The sequence below is a fragment of the Chlorocebus sabaeus genome, chromosome 10, assembly GCF_047675955.1.
Source record: "Chlorocebus sabaeus isolate Y175 chromosome 10, mChlSab1.0.hap1, whole genome shotgun sequence".
NCBI classification, from domain to species: Eukaryota; Metazoa; Chordata; class Mammalia; order Primates; family Cercopithecidae; genus Chlorocebus; species Chlorocebus sabaeus.
In genome coordinates, this window is record NC_132913.1 from 47,542,857 (window position 1) to 47,563,278 (window position 20,422).

The 20,422-nt window shown below is 39.5% G+C and overlaps 1 protein-coding gene across 10 annotated transcripts in view; it reads right to left on the reverse strand.

Annotated features, from left to right (window-relative positions):
* RBMS1 (RNA binding motif single stranded interacting protein 1) overlaps nucleotides 1-20,422 on the reverse strand; it is a 217,182-nt gene that overhangs the window by 89,486 nt on the left and 107,274 nt on the right. For 6 of the 10 annotated variants that reach the window (XM_007965129.3, XM_007965128.3, XM_007965125.3 and 3 more), the window contains exon 2: nucleotides 5,932-6,107. In XM_007965129.3, the coding sequence (XP_007963320.1) occupies nucleotides 5,932-6,107 (176 nt within the window). Of the gene's footprint in view, nucleotides 1-5,931; nucleotides 6,108-8,461; nucleotides 8,589-20,422 lie in introns of those variants that run through there. The other 4 variants (XM_073019756.1, XM_007965132.3, XM_007965126.3 and 1 more) reach the window with 2 other exon arrangements.

Below are 20,422 nucleotides of genomic sequence, written 5' to 3' on the forward strand. Positions count from 1 at the left end.
GAGTTACCTAGAACTCTTCATATGATGTCAATACCATAGCAACCTTTTAAGCTACCCAGCCTGGGTCAACAGAGACTCTCAGACATTTACTCCACTACAAATCAGGGAGAGCCATTACCAAATCTTGCACACTTATGCTATTTGTAAATCTTTAAAAAAGGCTGGACACAATGAGTATTTCACATGCCACAGTAAGTATCATGATGCGCAATAATCAGGTGTGGGTAGCATGTGGCTGAAACAATTCTTCTGCAAACACAAGCATATCTCAGAGACATTGCAGGTTTGGTTCCAGACCACTGCCATAAAGCGAGTATTGTAATAAAACAAGTCAAACAAATTTTTTTTGTTTCCCAAGCATAAGTAAAAGTTATATTTACACTATACTGTAGTTTATTATGTAATAACATTATGTATAAAAAAGCCCGGTGCGCATACCGTAATTTAAAAAATGCTGTATTAGCCAGGCACAGTGGTGCACACCTGTAACTCCAGCTACTCAGAAGGCTGAGGCAGAATCACTTGAGCCCAGGAGTTCAAGGCTGCACTGCACTACAGTCATGCTTGAGAATAGCCACTGCACTCCAATCTCTTAAAAAATATTTTATTATAAAAAACTATTAACCATCCGAGCTTTCAGCCTAAGTTGTAATCTTTTCGTTGGCTGAGGATTTTGCCTTGATGCTAATGGCTGCTGACTGATCAGGGTGGTGGCAGCTGAAGGCTGGAGTGGCTGTGGCAATTTCTTAAAATAAGACAACAGTGAAGATTGCTGCATCAATGGACTCTTCCTTTCATGAAAGATTTCTCTATAGCATGCAATGCTGTTTCACAGCATTGAAGAGAGAAGGCTCACTTCTCTCAGCCTTCACAGGGTTGAAGAATTAGGGTCTTGCTCTGGATAATGTTTTGGCTTAAGGGAATGTTGTAGGTGGTTTGATCTTTTATTCAGATCACTCAAATATTCTCCACATCAGCAATAAGGATGTTTTGCTTTCTTATTCATTTGTTCACTGGAGTGGCACTTTGAATTTCCTTCAACTTTTCCTTTGCGGGCTGTTTGGTGCAAGAGACCTAGCTTTTGGTCTATCACGGCTTTCAGCATAGCTTTCTAACCAAGCTTAATTTTGATTTTAAAAGCTTTTAATTTAAAGTGAGAGATGGGAGATTCTTCCTTTCACTTGAACACTTAGAGGCCACTGCAGGGCTATTATTTGGCCTAATTTCAATATTATATCTCGGAGAAAACGGAGGAGAGGGAGACAGAAGGGGAATGACCCGTCAGTGGAGCAGGCAGAACACACACAACATTTATTAAGTCCTATATGGGAATGGTTTGTGGTGCCCCAAAACAATTAACATTAAAGATCACTAATCACAGATCACCACAACAGACATAATAATGAAGAAAAAGTTTGAAATATTGTGAAAATTACCAAAATGTGATGCAGAGACATAAAGTGAGCATATGCTATTGGAAAAATGCCAATAGACTTGCCCAATGCAGGGTTGTTACAAACCTTCAATTTGTCTATTTTTTTAAAGCAATATCTGTAAAGCACAGTAAAACGAGGTATGCCTGTACCCCTCCCTCCTCCCACAAAAAAAAAAAGCCTCAAGGAAGAGGAGGTTGGAGGTTATGTTAGCATAAGCTACTTCCCTGGCTTTCTTAGCTTTCAAAATCAAAATCTGGTGGAGTTTCTTCCTCCTTTGTTTTAAATGTAGAATTCAATATAAATTAAGTTTATTCTAGCAGTTAGAATTTCAAGGATGGAAGAAACAAGGGATACTAATATTTGTTCAGAGACAACTGTGTTCTAGGCTCTGGACCAGCTCTTTTACTTACATTATTTCATTTAATGCTTATCACAATTTTTGATAATAGCATTATTTGACCTATTTTACAGTCTGTTGTCTGGGAATTCAGTATTTGCCTAGCACTTTCAGGTAACTCTGGGATACCAAACCTAGCAATCCTGACTACAATGCCTTTGTAGTCAGGGTGACAAATCTGTATAAGACGATACATTGTTACCATCATATACTGTCACAGACATGTGGCTAAGTAATGTAACAGGCACTTGGAGAACAGAACTATATGGAAATAAGATGCTGATTATGAGCTGGCAATACGTAAAAATTAAGAAATAAAGAGGAGAGTTACTGGTATGGTCCAAGCATAAAGGAGGCAGAGAGAGTTTGGACTTGGCCTTGCTGAATAGAGAAGGCGAGGGGAGGCACCAGAGGGGAGGTAGCAGAGGAGCAAATTGTTCTCCTGTCACACTGTAGGGAGGGAGGAGTCACCTGGTTCTTCTGGCAGGGAGAAGGAGGAAGAAGGGCCAAAGAAGAATCCACAAAACTTAGTGACTAAGGGACAGAGAGAAGGAGCTGCTGACTCCTAAAGCTCTCCTAAAGCTCTCCTAAAGCTTCATGTTTAAAAAAGTAAATTTGGAAAAGAGACAGTGTTGAGAGAGGATATTTTGAATTTGAGGTTGAATATGAGGTAAAAATAAAATATTCAAATGGAAAATGTACAGGAAAGTAAAAAGAGTAGAGAAGACCCCTATCAGAGGATGGGACTATGGAGGAGGCAGCCAAGAAAACAAACCTGAAGAGCAGAGAGTTGAAGAGGAGAGGGATGAGAGTGAAAAAAAGCTAGGGATATTTAAGACACTAGTGCAGTTTCAGTTGAAAGTCTGAAGGCAAAATAAAAATGGCTAAGATGTCAACAAAATGGACACAACATGAGCCCTCAATTCATCTATCTAAAAAGTCTGCCTAAGAAGTCTCAATGAGAGAAATACTGCATTGGCAAATATTTAGGTGACAAATACACCACACAGATAAGCACGGTCAAGCAGTGTTTCTTTGGCTTGATTTCAGAGAAGGAAGAGAATTAAGCCAAGGGGCAGTAGATGAATCCTTTCGGCCACTTGGGTTGTTCCATTTCCTGAACTTGCTGGTTAACTGAACTGGTATCTTGTTTGTGAATAGATAACCTCTTAGAAATAGGGAGTAAACTTGCTGCAGCATAAAGCAGTCAAGGTTCCAAGATTTTTCGTATGTGTTTCACAATTTAGAAGTTAATAGAGCTGGTTGACATCTTTCATTAAAAGCTTCTAGGAAATTTATCTCTTTTCAATCCAGATTACCTGACACCACCATCACCACCTTGTATTAGGAACGTAGGCTGGTTGGCTTCCTGTCTGAGCCCCTACCCAACATGCTTTCTCTTCTTAGCCATAGTGATCTACACTTTGCAGGGTCATGACTCCCTCTTTTGAGTCTGGGTGGGGCTGCCTTTCCCTGTCATCTCAGTATCACAACATCTGCTTTTCCACTGTAACCGCCTCTAACATTACAGCATCTCTATGTTCTACTTCAAACACAGTTTTTAAAAAATAGTTTTTGCTTTCCTCTTTAGTTTTTAAAATCTTCATGTCATACATGCCTTTGGACTTCATGCACCATTTGTATGGAATTGGGCCACCGTGATAAACATTCCTGCTTGTCCCGATCTTTCTGTTAAATAATCCTCTAAAATATCCAAGCCCCCTGGAGAGCCAAATCATTTGTTTCCATCATTTCCCCTCCTAATTCAGCCTCATCAGGTCAATTTGTAATTACAGTGCTAAGTTTTTAGTTCTAAGTATTTCTTTTCTTTTTTAGAGGTATAGATTTATATATTTTTTTTCTGAGACGTTTCTGATACCTACTTTTCTAAAAATCTCTAATTATGTCCAGTGGTTTTTTAAGCTCTAGGATGAGTCACTTTCTCATAAGGTTCTTGTCACTTCTATGTCACCAACTAGCTCTTCTTTATTGGAAACAATTAAGTCCAGAACAGGAATGCTCTTTTGTGCTTTCTCTACATTCCAAGACACGAAACTCTCAGCAAGTCAAATTTGGTATTTACTAGATTTTCTGTATTAAATGGAATGAAGTTCCCAGCAAATTATGAGACAGAGTCCTCTATTATTGTTATGTTTTGCCTCTGTATGATACATATCAAGAAGACTATTACCAGACTTCAGTATGAAACCTGGGATTGTACAAGAGCCTTCCTTTGCAAGTGATGGGAGACAGTGAGGGTTGCAAAGCATTATTGCTGCTATTGATAAAAGGAAGGAGGGTAATGTTTACATACGTTAAGAAAATCCATACATGTCAAAGAAAACAACAAAAAAGAAATGAATATTCTAGGAAAAATGGTAAAATGTTCTTCTGCCACATTTGGAATATGATTCTGTTCAAAAAAAAATTACTGACTCAATTTTTCAAGTACATATTTACTGTATATAAAACATGGCATTACTCCAGTATTTTAGGGTTAACTGTCTCCTTAACATCAAAACTCACCCTACGTAATTCAACAATAGCTGAAGAACAATTTGTTTTCTGAATTCCTCTCCTCTTCTCTTACACCTCATGAATTTGAGGGTTAGCTTCATTCTTCTGTTTCTTACAGTCATATTTTTCATTCCTTAGACTTTATGGCGCTCTATCTACCTGTAATTACACTGCAAAAACATAAGACAACACCACTGAAAGGCCAGCAGCAGAGGAGATAGCAAAAGGCCTATTTGTGGTCTTGAACAGCTGCAATAGGGCAGGGCGTGCCTGGCAGGGTTCCCTCTGCCTGCAGCCAGCAATGACAAACCCCAAGAGCTGGGCTTGCTTTCACAGCAGTCTCTAATGCAGGGCATTATTTCACTGCCCCAAAAGCCAAGGACTGGAGTCAAAGTCCACAAGGGCTGATCAAAAAGGGGGACATGAGAAAAGCACAGGGAGAGTGCTGGGAGGGATGGCCTTCTAGAAAGCTCTCCAGATCCTAAGAGCCACCACCTACTGTCCCACCCCTCCCCTTTCAGAACAAAACCCAGCTAAACAACCATCACCCCTTCCCCACCCATGGAAGGCCAGATGTTACTTTTAGTTCCAGTTTAGAAATAACTGACCAAGTTAGCTTTGAAATGTTTTTTTCTTAAAAAAGTAAGAAGTAATGAATCTGGATTTTAACCAGGAAAAGAGAAATGAGATGTTATCAATCAGGTGTTTTGAAATTCAGGTAATAGGAAACATTCTCTGGCAAAAGTCTCCTACTGCAATTATGCAAAATTCTCTTTTTAAGGGACCATTATTGTCTTGGGATAAATAAAAAGTACTGTTACATGTGTAGGCTTTTATAGCTCAATGCAATTTGATGCTTTCAGTCCTTACACAATGATCTTTGCACTATACAGTGCTTCTGGCTCCTTGTTTTAAAATTAGTGCTTTCTTACTTAGTAAATTAATGTAATTGCAGCAAAGAAGCACATTATATTCTATTCATTGACAGCATTAGCATATAATGCAAATTTACTTTGGAACTTTATGCACATGCACACATTTCTTCATAACACTCTGAAAGGGTAGAATTGAGTTCTTATTCCCAAAGTGATGAGGGTGAACAATCCAGACTACAAAACTATGGATGCTAATGGAGGCAGACTAATATGGTCCCGGCTGGAATTAAGAGCTTACATTCAGTATGATGTTAGATGGTTAACAACCTTTCTGACAAGCAATGACAGCTAAAGTTCCTCTCATAGGCTAGACCGGCCCTCAGAGGGGCATCCACAAAAAATGAGAACTCCTGAAAAATATCTAGCCAAAAAAAATTTTTTTTAATTCACATTTTACTTCTCATATGCCCATAAAGTCAAATTCTATTGAGAAAACGCTCCAGTTCATTTTGATATGTAGCCAGTCTGATGATATTGACTGAAAAAGTATTTAAGAAGTTAAAACTTGAAACCCATTTTATTGTTGCGATACTGAGAGTCCACAGGTATTTCTTATAAACTTCTCTTACAATGCAGTATAGATCACTCTATAATATGATCAAGAAGATACTTAGCAGCTAAAATAATACGAACAACTATTACTTACGGTTGACAGAGCTTCACCAGGTCCTGGTCGGTGGTGTTGGGAGGCAGTCCTCGGATATAGAGGTTCGTTTTGCTGAGCTGATCCCATCCTGAGTTGCTACTGCTGCTACTGTTGTTATTACTGCTGGTGGTGCTGGGACTGGGAGGGGCCATGGGGTGCGCTGGGACCAGAGACTGCTGGAAAACAAAGATCAGGAGCCTTAGTATGCTAGCATTAGGAGACTGACACCATTCAGAGGCTGTCATTCAGAGGCTGTATGATCTCCCAAATAAAATGAAGTTACCAAGATTTAAATATAGATTACCTTAAGCTACTTTGAGGTATAAATTTTAATTTACCCTTTTAAAAGGTCTGTTCACGCTACTTTAAAAAAGGCTTCTTCTTCAACATAAAATTGATAACAGGGTTTACTCAGTAAAAGTTCTCTATGAGCACCTTAAATGTGACTAAATTTATGTAAGATTAATTTATTCACGCATTTTTCGGGAACACATCTACTGAGACTCAAAATTAATGTGCATGAAGTTAGATGATACCATCTTAATATACAGTAATTTAGAAATCACTAGACTTTGAAAAGGTTTTCAAATTCTGAAGAACGTTTGATTGAAAGTTGCTTATAATTTTATTAGGATGACTCTTCAAAAAAAAAATTACTCCTCAAGTATAAGAAAGAGTTTCATCCAGATCTTCCAATAAGGACAATCTCACCTAGTTCTAAGACAGGCACACGACTTCATTGAGACATCTGGGTAAGATTCCCAGGCAGGCTGCCTTTCGCTCTGGCTAACCTTGTGAAATTTAACCCCTGTGAGAACAGTGTCCAAGCTGGAAACCTTCCCAGCTTGCAGCACCCACCACAATTCTTGTAAAGCCTGCAACCAAAGGACTCAGTGTGGTTTTACAGTCAGCAGCCACCTAAGAAGAATGTCTGAAATTGTACTCACACCAGATAATTCTCTGTGCACCAACAGAAAGAACCAACAGTTCTCTGACCCAGTGCCACACACATGACTTTGAGGAAGTTAAACGGCTCAGCTTAAGATGAAAGGGCACACAACCCCAAGTGTCCTCACAGCAAACGCGTGGCAATTTCACACCAGGACAGGGATGTTTTCTCACCTCACATTTTCTAAATAATAAATATACTGTACTAACTCAAAGACATCACTCATGAACAGTTTGAACATCCAAAATTAAATAGTCATTAGACAGTTAAAAGGTTCAAATCTCATGGCTTGATTTTTACCAGTACAATCAAGAAAAGTCAGGCATGTCTACAGAAGACAAATCAAATCCCACAGTGGAAGGTTGGAGAAGCAGATCCCTTGCAATAAGCATACCCTCATTTACCTCATCAGCAACCTCTGTTGCCCACTATAGATTCCTAGTTTTGTACCCAGCTTCTGCCATGGTCATCCTAATTCCATAATATCCCAACACATGGGGATCTCATTAATTTATTTTTATTTTTATTTTTTTGAGATGGAGTCTCACTCTGTCACCCAGGCTGGAGTGCAGTGGCGCGATCTTGGCTCACCGGAACCACCTCCTGGGTTCCAGCGATTCTCTTGCCTCAGCCTCCCAAGTAGCTGGGATTACAGACACACAGCACCATGCCTGGCTAATTTTTGTATTTTTAGTAGAGACGGGGTTTCACCATGTTGACCTGGCTGGTCTTGAACTCCAGACCTCAGGTGATCCGCTCGCATTGGTTTCCCAAAGTGCTGGGATTACAGGCATGAATCATCATGCCTGGCCCCATTAATTTAGATATGTTAACTATTTCTTCTGATCCTGTATCTTCCAGATTCTTCCTTCCACTGCCCAGGTTCTTGCTAAGATATCATCTGAGTCCAAACACCACTTTACTTTCTTTATTTCTTTTAGAAAGAGAGCAGCAAAGGGTCAATAATAGTCAATGCAGAAATGCTATTCACTGAAGGCTGAACTTGAACTGGGAACATCAGTACTGCTTAATCCCAAAATAAAAGCAGCCTGAGATCACGTCCTACCAAATCTATTTGATTCATGCCCTTAATGAGCAGCTGAACTCATATCCTTTCCCCAAACCTCTGGTTTTTCTCTAGGGACTAACTACTTTCTAGATATAAAACTAAGACCAAACTCTGACACTTGCTCTGCCACAGGTGGCACCTCAGAGAACTGGCCATGCCCCACAAAGCCTGTGCTCCTTCTCTGAAGTCACTGAGTTGGTACCTGCCATCCAGCCCTACTCTATTTTTCACATCAGTGAGGACAGAGGTGCTGGAAAGTAGCCCACACACCTGCCTCCTGTCCCAAGCCTTTGATTGACACAGATAACTTGTAGCTATTAAAACTAGGCAGGACTGAATTTTCCCTTAAACCTCCCTTGATTAGTGTCTCAGAAACCCTCCCTGACACAAGCAACACTGTTTCCACAGTAGGACCCAGTATGTTTAATGCAGTCATTGAGCGATGAAACGCAGTCATCTGGGATGAGACTTGGAGAAGTCAGGAAGAAGCTGTGGATCAGGCCCGCCCCTACCTCTTAGTGAGATTACATCAACACGAAGTAAATGAACCATCGGGCATTTTAAAGACTGCATTCCAAGGCTGCATTCACTCGAACCTTTGATTTTGCCAGAAGTGGAAAGGGAGTGGCGGGCATGCACCTGTATAATTAAAGAAACATTTGGATGTATGACTTATTTGGAGATTATTTAGACACGAAAGTAGTAGGTTTTCTTATTTATGTATTCATTTTTTGGCAGAAATATAACTATGATTTACATGTCTGAATTTACATAGCTGTTTTAATATAATTTGATGGGCATCCCTATTTACTGCAGTAGTTATTTTCCCACTGTGGGAAGCAGATACAGCCTGTGCCTCCCTGCCTCCCCTGTTAAGTTTGCCCTGTGAGGGAATGAAATCTCCCAGCATCTGATCCCAGGCAGAAGAAGAGGGTTCCTAAATGTACCCAACGAGGACTACTAGCCTCTGGTGAATTCTATACAGAACAAAGTTCAAATTCAAATTTTATTTCCAAATCAATTCTTTCTTGGGGCTAACTGAAGACAGAGAAAGAAAACTGAAAGAGAGAAGCGTTGAATTATTGTAGGTTGTCAATTTTTAATTTTCTAGTGCAGAAATTTTTAAACCAAAGACTACGTTTTTAGAAGTCACTGAAACTGGGCTGGGCGCGGTGGCTCACGCCTGTAAACTCAGCACTTTGGCAGGCCAACGCAGGTGGATCACGGGGCCAGGAGTTTGAGACCAGCCTGGCCAACACGGTGAAACCCCATCTCTACTACAGATACAGACTCTGCTGAGTACTTTACATACATTACTGTACTTAATTCAATCAGACTGGCAGGTAGGTTATTGTTCTCCCATTGTGCAGATTAGGAAACCGAGTCTCAAGAAAGGTTAGGAATGTGCCAAGCCCACACATTTAGAAGGTGGCAGGGTTAGAATTTGAACGCAGATCTGCTAGAAAACAAAGCCAGAGCAGAGCCTTCAAACAGTACTCTACGTGGGACCCCAGAACACTTTCTATATCCTGAATGCTCTATTTGTATTCTTCCATTTTCTGTGCCCATAATTTTTGCTAATTACCAAATTCAAGCTTCTCTGAAATGTGATATTTAATACCATTGGCAGATATGTTTTTTAAGAAAGTAAAAGGTGCCTTTAAGTTGACTTAATGAACACACAGTCTCATAGTGTTAAAAAAACAAAGATTAGCTCTTAAAAAAGCGGTTTTAAAAATTCTACTTTATAAAAATCTTTTCATTACAGAATAAATTCTACAAACAACTTTTGAAAGCTTCAGCATATTACTGCTAAACATCAGAGTCAACATTTCAGGATGACATGACTTAAAACAGTGAAAAATTAAACCTTCATTCATAGATTAAAATGCAAATACTGACAAGTCTTTCACTACAGCTTCAGAACTCTGATAAATTTAAAGCAATTACACTTTGTCGTCAGATTATGTGTCTTGGCAGCACAAATGATAAACTTAAACAAATTTTTAAAAAGCTTACAAAGGGATAAAAAGGGACAATATTTTACCCAGTTCCATTTTCATCACTGGTAGTCCTTTTACATTTTGCTTCTCAAAACCCGGAAGATGCCTTGGAACTTGAAAAGGCCCTCTATGGATGAAGCTTGCAACTATTTACACACATTCAATCTAATTAGGGGACCTGGCGGCTGGATAAGCATGCTAAGTGCCCATCCATCCCAAAAGAGCCTAGTGGTCTCTCAGCCTTCTCTAGCCTAATTTTTCCTGTTATCAGGTCAGGTAAACAAACTACATTCTTGTATCTCCAAGGGCAAAGAAAACAAGCTAATTCCATTTTCTTGATAATATTTATATGGGCTTAATTTGCATACCAAAATGGATAGAAAACAAAGTCACTCGTGAATAAACGGGGTGGTTATATTAGCAGACCCTCAGCCTTTCCTGCACGAGTGGTTTGGCACCATCAGTAAGAGCGTTCATCAGCACTCAGAGAGAACTTCCTGTATGGACAGCACTCAGAGAGCATGTCCTGTGTGGGCAGCACTCAAGGAGGACTTCCTCTATGGATAGCAATCAGGGAGCACTTCCTGCATGGACAACACTGATGCCTCCGTCCAGCCAGAAGTCCCACTGGGCCTCCTATACTAAAAGGATCAACGATAGGCACAGGGCAACTATACACAGGGTAATACTATCTCCTGCTCTATCATATCACCCCCTACAGAGAAGAGAGAAATAGTCTCCCCTCTATAAATACAAATCTAAAGGTCATTTACAAAATTAATGACATGCGAACTAAAATACATTAGTAATCATGTACATTGTTGTAGATTTCTATGCAGCAAAGATAATTTTGAAACAAAAACTTGTCATTTAAAATTCCATTGTCTCATTTCCTTCCTATTACTAATAGGCTAAAGAACAGTGCTCTGACCAATCTTATAGCTGAAGCTGTCCTCCTCTTCCCACCCCCACCTTACTTAGCCACTTCTCTAAGAATTCTAGTACGTTCAGAAGGGAAAGGAAAGCTAGGACCTGCCCTTTAATTTTCTTCAAGTGTTTCTTAAAGTTTTCATCCTTATAGTTCAAGAAGGTTATCATTCCCACCCCTGTTGCCCCAACACCCACCACCACCACCACCACCACCATCCCAAACAGCAGGTTGGTTTAATACATCAACTATTTCCTTCATCTAGAAGCAAAATAATCACTACAGTTGCTCCTGAAAGCAGACAGAAGTTTACAGAACATTATCATTTTCACAGGGAAACCGTATAAGATCACGCCTGAAATGAACTGAGTACTACGTGAAGACACCGTCTGCTACACTCATTTCCATACACCAGTTCCTCTCCGTATGCTTTCAAGATGTAAAAGGAATTTAAGAATTTAAATAAATTATCAAACAGGAATGAGGGGGACACCGACATGGGCCAGGTATCACCACAGTCAGAATATTTTCTTTGTTTTTGGCCATATGAGTGACTGAGAGAGGGCTGGGAATGGTGGCTGGAAGAAGTTCTGGCACAGGGAACTGGAAAAACAAAACTAAACGTGGGAGGTGAACTAGAGAGAGGTGAGAAACTGGCCAGGAATCAGTTGTTCCTGTGGATATGTCAGGGAAGGAATGCCTGAGACCAGGATGTTAAAAAACACATAGCAACTAAATTAATGAAGAACAGTAATGCCCCTTTACACAGCCATTGTGTCTCCCTTATACACACCATGGAGTTAGGGAAATAATCAATCCCATTTGATAACAAGGATATCAAAGCTTAATATCACATAGCTAATTAGTTAGTGAAACTGGTTCTCATATCTTCACTGTTCCTTGTTTGGAAAAAAACTTTGCAGCTTCTCAAGACTGTGAAACTGAGCAATAGAGTATTAAGTTTTTTTTTTTTTTTTTTTTTGGTTGGATTAAGCCTGTCAAAGGAGAGGGACCCATGTTACCTTCACTATTCCAATAAAACATAAAAATAAAAATTTCCAATAGGCTTCATAATTAATTCTCCAAGATACCCATCAAAGTTGATCCTTGCATGTAAAACTGCAATCTCCACATAGAAATCTCTTCACCTAAGTTCATGAATAAAGCATCATTTTCTTACGCTTCAGATAAAAGAATTAAAGTTAAGACTTGCATTGTTGAATACAACATGACTGACTGAGATTTCCTTTCAGATCCCATCAAGACACTAGATTCCTTATCATTCAAGTATCTTTTAAGGGCTGGTTCTGTGCTCCTGCATGCTAATCAGCCCAATTGTTCTATTTCCTCCAAAAGTTCTTCTAAGAACTCCAGTGACTCGCCAAGTTGCCCACTGAGAACTCTGGGCCAGGAAACACACAAGAGTTCCTGTGCAATTTGTTCCTTCTAGTTTTTCTAACAGCATTTGTAAGGGGTACAGGTGTGTGAATATGAAGATACCAGACTGAAGACATTTTAAATTAATCACCAGAAAACTAGAGGACCAAAAGAGAAAGTAAGGGGTCTAAGGCAAGGTTTCAAAATTTCCTTACCAGAGAATGCATTCATCAGAAAGGAAAAGCTTTTAACAGTGGGTTCCTAGCCTTAGCTACCCTCAATTGCATTGCTTATAATGGTGTAGTACAGTATGATTTCTAAAAATAGAGTCCAAATAAGGGAAGATCAGGGAGGAGGGAGGATGAAAAGGCAGGGGACAAAAAGGTTGAAGGAAGGCTTCACAGAGGGGGTGGATGGCTGAGTGAGCTGAATATTAATGACATGTCATTAAGAATAAAAGGGGTGGTGGCTCATGTCTGTAATCCCAGCACTTTGGGAGGCCAAGATGGGAGGATCACTTGAGCCCAAGGGGTTGAGTCCAACCTGAATAACAAAGCAGGACCCTGACTCTACAAAAAAAATTTGGTGGTGCACACCTGTAGTCCCAGCTACTGAAGAGGCTGAGACAAGAGGATCACTTGAGCCCAGGTCAAGGCTGCAGGGAGCTGTGATTGTGCCACTGCACTCCAGCCTTGGTAATAGAGAGAGATTTTGTCTCAAAAAAAGGAAAAAAACAAAACAAAACAAACAAAAAATAATAAAAGGAATGGCAAATCTGAAAGAAAGGTGGGTAGAGTAAGGAGAGGAGTGACCAACAAAGATATAGACTGGAAGGATCATTCTTCACAAAAGTCAGAGAATTACCCAACCTGGTTGCTTCAGAGAAGTACCCCAAGTTGATGTTGAGGTGGGAGTGCAGTGGTACTAAAAAGGTAGTAGGAAGAACCTGAAAAGCAAGGTGGAATGTGGACATGATGTCACAGGTTACCAGAGTCTCACATGTAGAAAAGAATTTAAACACAGTAAATGAAGAGGATGGCTTCTGGAGAATGCAAAACCAGAAAAACTCTTCCCTTCCTTCTATGAAAATAATGTTTATAGTAATAATTTAAAAAAAAAAAAAATTGGCCGGGCGTGGTGGCTCACGCCTGTAATCCCAGCACTTTGGGAGGCCAGGGCAGGTGGATCACCTGAGGTCAGGAGTTCGAGACCAGCCTGACCAATATGGTGAAACCATGTCTCTACTAAAAACACAAAAATTAGCCAGGTGTGGTGGTGGGGGAGGCTAAGGCAGGAAAATCATCTGAACCCAGGAGGCAGAGGTTGCAGTGAGCTGAGATTGCACCATTGCACTCCAGCCTGGGCAACAAGAGTGAAACTCCACCTCAGGGGGAAAAAAAAAAAAAAAAAAAAAACTGAACGGAAAAGTTAGAATATCTAGATTCATGTTCTGCGTTGGCCAGGAGCAGGAATGAGTATTATCGCCGGAAGGCTCAGGTCTTCGCATGTGAAATAAGCATGTTAGACTGGATGATTTCTAAGCTTCCCTGCAGCTTCAAAATTCTCTAAAATTCTGGATAGTGCTGGACAGTGCCATCTCCAGCTAAGACATGTCAAGACAGACCCAGCCAGGTCCTTTAGTACTCTCGTCTGTCTGCCAAATAGTCAGAGAAATGGAGCAAGAGTTTCTTAAACTGGCAGACTCCAAGGCCAACTTCTGTGACATCGTGCAACTTAAGACCAACAGACACCACACTGTAGCACCATTTTCCTACACCCCTTAGGCCAGCATGGATTCCTGACTTAGTCATAAGTGATTCTAAGAAAATATTCTAAATATGTAAGCTATCCTAAAACAACAACTGAAGCCTAAAGGAACAAATGTAAAACAAAAAACAATCTTAAAGAGCTCCCGAAACCAGAGTATCCTTAAGGTAGAAACAATATTACAGCTGAAATAACCATAATAACTTAAGATCTATTGAGACTGCATGTTACTTAGTAGCCTGCCATCTTTGTGTTTCAATGTGTAATTCGTATAGAGTTACATTTCACATTCTATTCAATCTCTTCTATATAAAAGGACTCTGTAACAGCTCCAAAACCACTTTAAAAGAAAATTCAAAACAATAAATAAATTACAGCCCAAACAGCAATTAGAACGCAGTAAACACAAAATCCCACCCAACTTCAGGTGCAAAATTCATTATTCTTCTGAATTCTGAAAGCAGGTGTACAGTGTTTTCCTCCTTCTTCAATTTCCAGATCCATGCCAGTTTTCTTCCTCAACACAGAGCCTTGGGAAGGGGACAAGAGCAAACTCTTCCTTTACTTTTTACTCAAAATAAATGGAAAAAATAAATAAATAAAAAAGAAAACTTCCTAGGGGAAGTGAAACATTACTTTTATCATGACAGTTCAGAATACCTCTGCAATGCATTTCCTGCCTCACCCCAGTAGAGTTAGGATTCCAGGGCTGACAACTTCCTCCCAGCTGTTTTTTAAAGTCTATCTACAGTACAGTCTGTATCTTACTATTTCTTGTAAGTAATGAATTATCGCTGAGATTGTAAAGTCCTCAGGGTGGAAAAATACCCATTCTAAAACATACTTTCTCCACATTAAACAAACTTACTGAAAGTATTATAAAGTGATTAAATATTAAGTTAGAAAACTTATATGAGTAAGCTTACAAAAACATACTCCCACAAAAACCAACTTATTTATTTATTCTTAGATCCAGAGGGACATGTGAATGACCTTGCAGTACTATGGGTTTCACAATTTAGCCCCCAGAGAAAAAAACATTATCTGTACTTACAGGAAACTGAACAAGTATTTGCAATCTCCCCATAGTAATAACTTAAAAACATAAAATCTTATCTGACAATGTTTTAATTTTGTATATAAACATCACTGAGAAAACTTTTTGAATATAACTCAACAATTAATTTTGTTTCTTTTTCATGGTAAAATCTAGTAGCTTACATCTGATATGAATAATTAGAGAAAGTGAGTGATACTAGAACAGTTCTTCAATTATATATCAGTCTATATGTTTATTTATTTTTATTTTTTAATTTTTAAAAATTTTTTAAGAGACAGTCTCGCTCTGCCTCACGGGCTGGAATGCAGTAGTGCAATCATGGCCGACCACACCCTCGAACTCCTGGGCTCAAGTGATCCTCCTGCTGCAGCCTTCCACATAGCTGGGACAATAGGAGCATGCCATCGCATCTGGCTAATCAAAACAAAAACAGAAACAAAAACTTTCTTTGTAGACACTGGATCTCACTTTATCGCCTGTGTTGCCGAGGCTGCTCTTGAATCCAGCTTCAAGAGATCCTTCTGCCTCAGCCTCTCAAAGGGCTGAGATTACAGGCACGAGACTGGTCAATCTGTGTATTTCTGTGTCACGTTTGTGTGTGTGAACAGTCATGTTTGTGTGTGTGAATAAAGACAGAGGGGAACGGATGGCTGTCTCTAAGCTATACTGCCTGAGACGGGGGCTTGCTGGGTTTTTTAACATTTTCGTCCAACATCCACCTCAGAAATTAACTTTTTGCCTGACCTCTCCATCCTGTATACATAAATAGGCACAGACATATAAAACTGAAACGTAAGTTTTGTGAAACAACATTTTCCTTTACCAAATGCAATGTACCCTAATGTTATCTTTTCCAGTATATTTCGGTAAAAGAAATAAATGCTGGCTGTAACCCACTGAACTGACACTTCCCACTAATATTGCCACCTACAGGTTAAAAAACAGTGGTCGGCAGTGTTTCTCAAACTGATGTGCACATGAAGTGCCTGCACTATTAAAATGAAGATTTCGACTCAGCCATTTGGGGTGCGGTCAAGTTTCTGCATTTCTAACACAAGCGTCCAGATTTTGCCCTTGCACAAGGCAGGACTCCCGGTCTGTGTGGATGAATTTGGGAAGCGCCCCCTTCCAGCTTTAAGGAGAAGCATGTTGCATCTATTCACAAAATGAGATAAAAACCTTTGTTCCACTGATTTCAAACCCATTATCTGCTCAGAGTAACAAAATGGTAGAGCTGGGAGGGGTATGAGGGATCATAAGAGCCAATAATTATCCACTGGAAGTATAAGGAAATTTTGGGAGATGGCAGGATGGGAAGCAGAGGTGGGGGCATACTTGAATTTTTAGCAAAGGGAGCTTGGCTTTGAAAATGCTGAGAAACACTGATGTAATGCAACCCCTCACTTTGCAGGAAACCCGAGGCCAGGAGAAGTCAAACCACATATCCAAGGCCATACAGCTAATCAGAGGGAGAACCCGGCTTCCAGTCCCCACACTGCTGTCATAAAGCACCAGTCCTTGTTTGTTACCAGAATTGCAGCAAAGATACAGGCCAAATTTTCTTAATGAGTTTTTAAAAACTGAGTAAAATTGATATGCTGGACCTGTTAAGACAGCAGAGAAAAATTATTTTGTGCAGCCTTTTCTATACCTCAGATGATTTTATCCACTGTCAACTTCTAGATCACTTACTTAGATGTCCAGGTCTATGCTAGACATCTAGTTGCTTGCTTTAAAAACAATAAAAAGGAAACACACCTATGAAATTGATAATTTAAATCTCCCCAAAAAATGCTTGTGAATGCCACTCATTTTTATTTTTGTATTTACTTATATTAAGAATTTTTGAGTAGCATACATGATCATTATTTGTACCATCTACAAGAAGATACAAAAGTCAAACAGGTTAATTAAAGCAATTTGGAGACTGGATGCAGTGGCTCATGCCTGTAATCCCAACACTTTGGGAGGCCAAGGTAGGTGGATCACTTGAGCCCAGGAATTCGAGATCAGCCTGGGCAGCATAGCAAAATCCCGTTTATACAAAAAAAGAAAAAAAAATTAGCTGGGTGTGGTGGTTCACACCTGTGTCCAACTACAGGGGAAGCTGACTTCCCCCGTAGTTGGGGACGATCACTTGAGCCAGGAGGTCAAGGATGCAGTCAGCCGAGATCATGCCACTATTCTGCTCTTTAGCCTGGGCACCAAAGTAGACTCTATCTCAAAAAAAAAAAAAAAAAAAAAGAAAGAAAGGAAAAAAAAGCACTTTGATGCTTTTCTGTCATAAGAGTACACTCAGAGTCAACTACCAATTTAACCAGCTTGAATTAGGAACCCTTAAAGAATCACTAGAAGTGTCTACCCATGGTCAAGTCTCCCGATATATGTCACAAATTCATACAGTTAAAACAAGTGACTTCAAACTCTGTTTCTTTAAAATAAAATGGAGAGATTTGTAAGATTGTTTTCTTTTGTGAACTCCCCAGTGTTTGCTTTTTTCCTAAAGCTTCACAAAGCATATACTCAAATAAATTCTCTAAAACAAACTGGTTTTCCTTCAGTTAATGTGGGCCGGATGTGGTGGCTCATGCCTGTAATCTCAGCACTTTGGGAGGCAGAGATGGGTAGACTGCTTGAGATCAGGAGTTTGAGATCAGTGTGGGCAACATGGCGAAACCCTATCTCTACAAAAACACAAAAATTAGCTGGACATGGTGGTGTATGCCTGTAGTGGTGTATGCCCCCAGCCTGGGGGGCAATAGAGGAAGACCCTGTCTTTAAAAAAAATAAATAAATAAATAATAAAGTTAATGTGAACCTTGCTCCCAGCAGCCCACCATTATAATCTGAAGGGCTGTTTCTAATTTGACCTAAGCATTTTCCCATTTTTACAGGGACAAGGTTTCTTTCAGGTGAAATTTCTATTTAATGATACTGTATATTTGGATTGAGTACTGCTAACAACAGCCCTGAGACTTTCCTGTCTTTTATGGAGTCAGCCCATGCACTATTGTCTAATCATTTTAGTGGCGATGGTATCAACCTTCGAATACATAGGTGCCCTGGGAGCTAACCAAACCAAATGCTGGCAAGCCTCATTCCTCTCTTCATCTCTTCTGAAGCAGATAAATTGAAGTAGAACGTCATTCTGTGGTAAGCAGGATCTGGGAAATACTTTCAATATTTACAGAAACCAGATGCAACATTTTTTCTTTTCGTTTTAAAATTATTTCACAATATTCTATTTGGAGTAGGAAGTTATTGCTCAACAAGAAAAAAAGTGAAGATATTAGTCTTTCTCTACACCTTTTTATTTTTCTGTTGCTAAAGTTAATCATAAAGCATCATTTCATCTCTTTTACCAAAATGTGCACATTGCTAGTTACTGAAAATGTCAAAGGGAGTTTTTTTTCCAAAGAACCTTGAACAACATAAAGTTCTGGCCTCTAGAACAGAGACCCAGGACCTCTGTGTATTTGGGGGCTGGGTGTGGAGATCAATGGGCAACACAGGATTCAGTTCCTACACTTGAGTTTTCTGATCCTTCTCTTCTTTCATGATATTTAGTTTCATTATAAATCTTTCATCTTTGCTGTGCATGATCAAACATGCAATCTTTCATTGTCCATTTTTATCCCAGATTAAACTAATTAGTGACGAGTACCCAAAATGAATTTTGTAAATCTCAGCCCTTCTAAACATACAAAATAAGAAAATGACACCATCTCTCCTCACTCACCACAGAGAAACACATTTATGAAGAAAATGATGCCTAAGTGGAAACTGGCTTCAGGAGCCTCACACTCAATGACCAGTGACGGGGAGCAGCTCTCTGCCCACCCCCACCTAAGCCAAAGCTGCCAGTGGGCCTTCCAGAACAGGAAAGGGAAAAACAGACTGGAGCCCAAACATGGAGAAACACTATGGTGGACCCCTTCCCAGAGCATAGGGCAGACAGGAACAGCATTCTAGGTGTGGCCTGCAGCTACACCAGGACCTCAAAGTGAAGTAAACAGAAAAAAGCAGTAGCATGGGAACTTCAGAGCACCCCATACGATATCAAATCATTTTGCTAAAAAAGAAAAAATGCAGGAAGAGGATACGCAAATGGTTTTAAAATTTCTATTTATTTAAAAAGACAACTTCACATATTCCTAAAATTCAAGTCTTTTGATCTAACAGTTTAAATCTTACAGAAGAGCAAAAAGAATGCATTAAGAGAAATGGCGGGTTTTTGTTGTTGTTGTTGTTTTGTTTTTGGTAAAGATCGGAAGCAAGCATGATAACTTCTAGTATGGAAAACAATTTAGGAAGGAATAGACAAGCTTCCTTTTCTCCACTGTGGCCAGGAAGCTGGGGAAGTCCACCCACACCCTCGTGGCAGGGAACGGCGGCAGTCACTCTGCTCTTCCCCGCAACCCAGTAGTTGCTCCAGTTACGTAAAAATTGCTCAAATTAAAACATCATCCTACCTTTAGAAGAACTTCCATCACAAAGCAAATTAAATGAAGATAAAAATCTGAAGGACAGTTTAATCCTGCCTGGATATGTTTTTTTAATTAATATATAAATTGTAAATATTGCAGTGAGAACTTATCCATAAAATCCTGGAGAGGTTATCTCACTCTGTTCTCCCCAGTAATACATGTAGAAACTTGCTCTGCCTTATAGACTCTAACTAACTTCATCTCTGTTCTCCCTAACTGCAAAATTCAATCTTCCCTTACAATAATAGCTCATATGCAAATCCTGGATAGCAGTTATCCTAGAAATAGATAAAACACTGGGAACAATGTTTTTCCCTTAATAGGTAGATAGGTTTAGCTCTCTTTTTACACATTTTTAGTTGAATCTATATTTCATCTTTTTGTTACTATCAAAATAACCTAGGCAGTCCTTAAAAATAGTTTAACAAGCAAAAACTAAAGAGGAACAACCCAAAGCATGACAATTTCTGGAGAATATTTTTTCCCCAGAGAAGTAAGTGTTACACATAATACTAATTGCTAACATTATTGAGCATTTACTCTGTTTTTGCCATCAGGCTAAATGCATTCTTTCATTCAGTTTACAGATAAGAGAACAGAAAAGTTAAGGGCTTTCCCCAAGGTCACCGAGGAGGTAGCAGTCAGGTTGTGAAAGATCAGTTGACAACCTCTTCAGGAGCTGAGTGGAAGAGAAAATGGGAGTGAAGGAGGCATATGCCATTGAGTTTCACCATACTGGGGGCTTTGTTTGATAGACAACTACTCTGAGGTTTTAGAAAAACTGACCTTTGCTACGAATGTTATATCTATGTCTTGGTTACTAAACATCTTCCAATAAAACATAACCAAAA